General features: G+C 50.0%; 1 protein-coding gene across 1 annotated transcript; it reads left to right on the top strand.

Moving 5' to 3' along the window:
* Positions 1-198: 198 nt before the first annotated feature.
* On the top strand, positions 199-493 carry Pmar_PMAR014056 (hypothetical protein; the record flags this gene model as incomplete). Its single annotated transcript, XM_002772930.1, has 1 exon — positions 199-493. A coding segment is annotated over one exon (295 nt), but the record flags the coding sequence as incomplete, so codon positions are not given.
* Between the last annotated feature and the right edge of the window lie 223 nt (positions 494-716).

Raw genomic sequence — 716 nt, 5'->3', positions numbered from 1 at the left:
AGAGCGAAGAATCCAGCCAGCATCGCCAAATTTTCAACATCTAGTTTTACGGAGCAACCACCAGTTCAGAGTGACGCTGGAGAGCGGGCGAAAATCCCAGGATTATACTTGCTGCGTCCGGCATCCAGACGTGTCTGGTGAATACTGACGCATTGAGTGGTGGGGAGACGAGAATAGGGACGAGCGTCCCCAACCGAGCCAAGGCCAAGGCGGTGATCGATGCGATGGTGGTGGCCATCAAGGCAGGGGTGGAGCCGGGCGACATTGGAATAGTTGTGCCGTACAGCGGACATAAGGCGCAGAAAGAGGAGAGTCAGTATAATGAGTTGAGGAAATGTTATAGTCTGATTATCGCCTGCCTCATGAAAACGTCGGGCGAGTCAGTATCAATACAGTGGATGCTTTCCAGGGAAACGAGAGAGAGCTTATTCTCTTCAGCGCAGTCCAATCCAATCGGGACGGCGATATTGAATTCACTAGAGATTCCAGGTCTGTGAACGAGTTTCGGAGTGGTTGAGAGGTTGAGTTATATCACGACTAAGGCTCGATCAGGCCGGGTGCGATTGATCTTTACAACTACAATTAGAACCGATCGAAAATTAACAACAGTATGAGGTATGATCCAGATCCAGAACACAGCTAAGGGTAACTAGTGCCATAGGCGAGCGCGCTCTAGACCATTATTTGCACCACTCTATCCTACACAAGCTACAGGA

This window comes from Perkinsus marinus, assembly GCF_000006405.1.
Source record: "Perkinsus marinus ATCC 50983 genomic scaffold scf_1104296959776, whole genome shotgun sequence".
Taxonomy (NCBI): Eukaryota; Perkinsozoa; order Perkinsida; family Perkinsidae; genus Perkinsus; species Perkinsus marinus.
The sequence above is the reverse complement of the archived record's forward strand: the minus strand, read 5'-3'. Positions and strand labels throughout refer to the sequence as shown.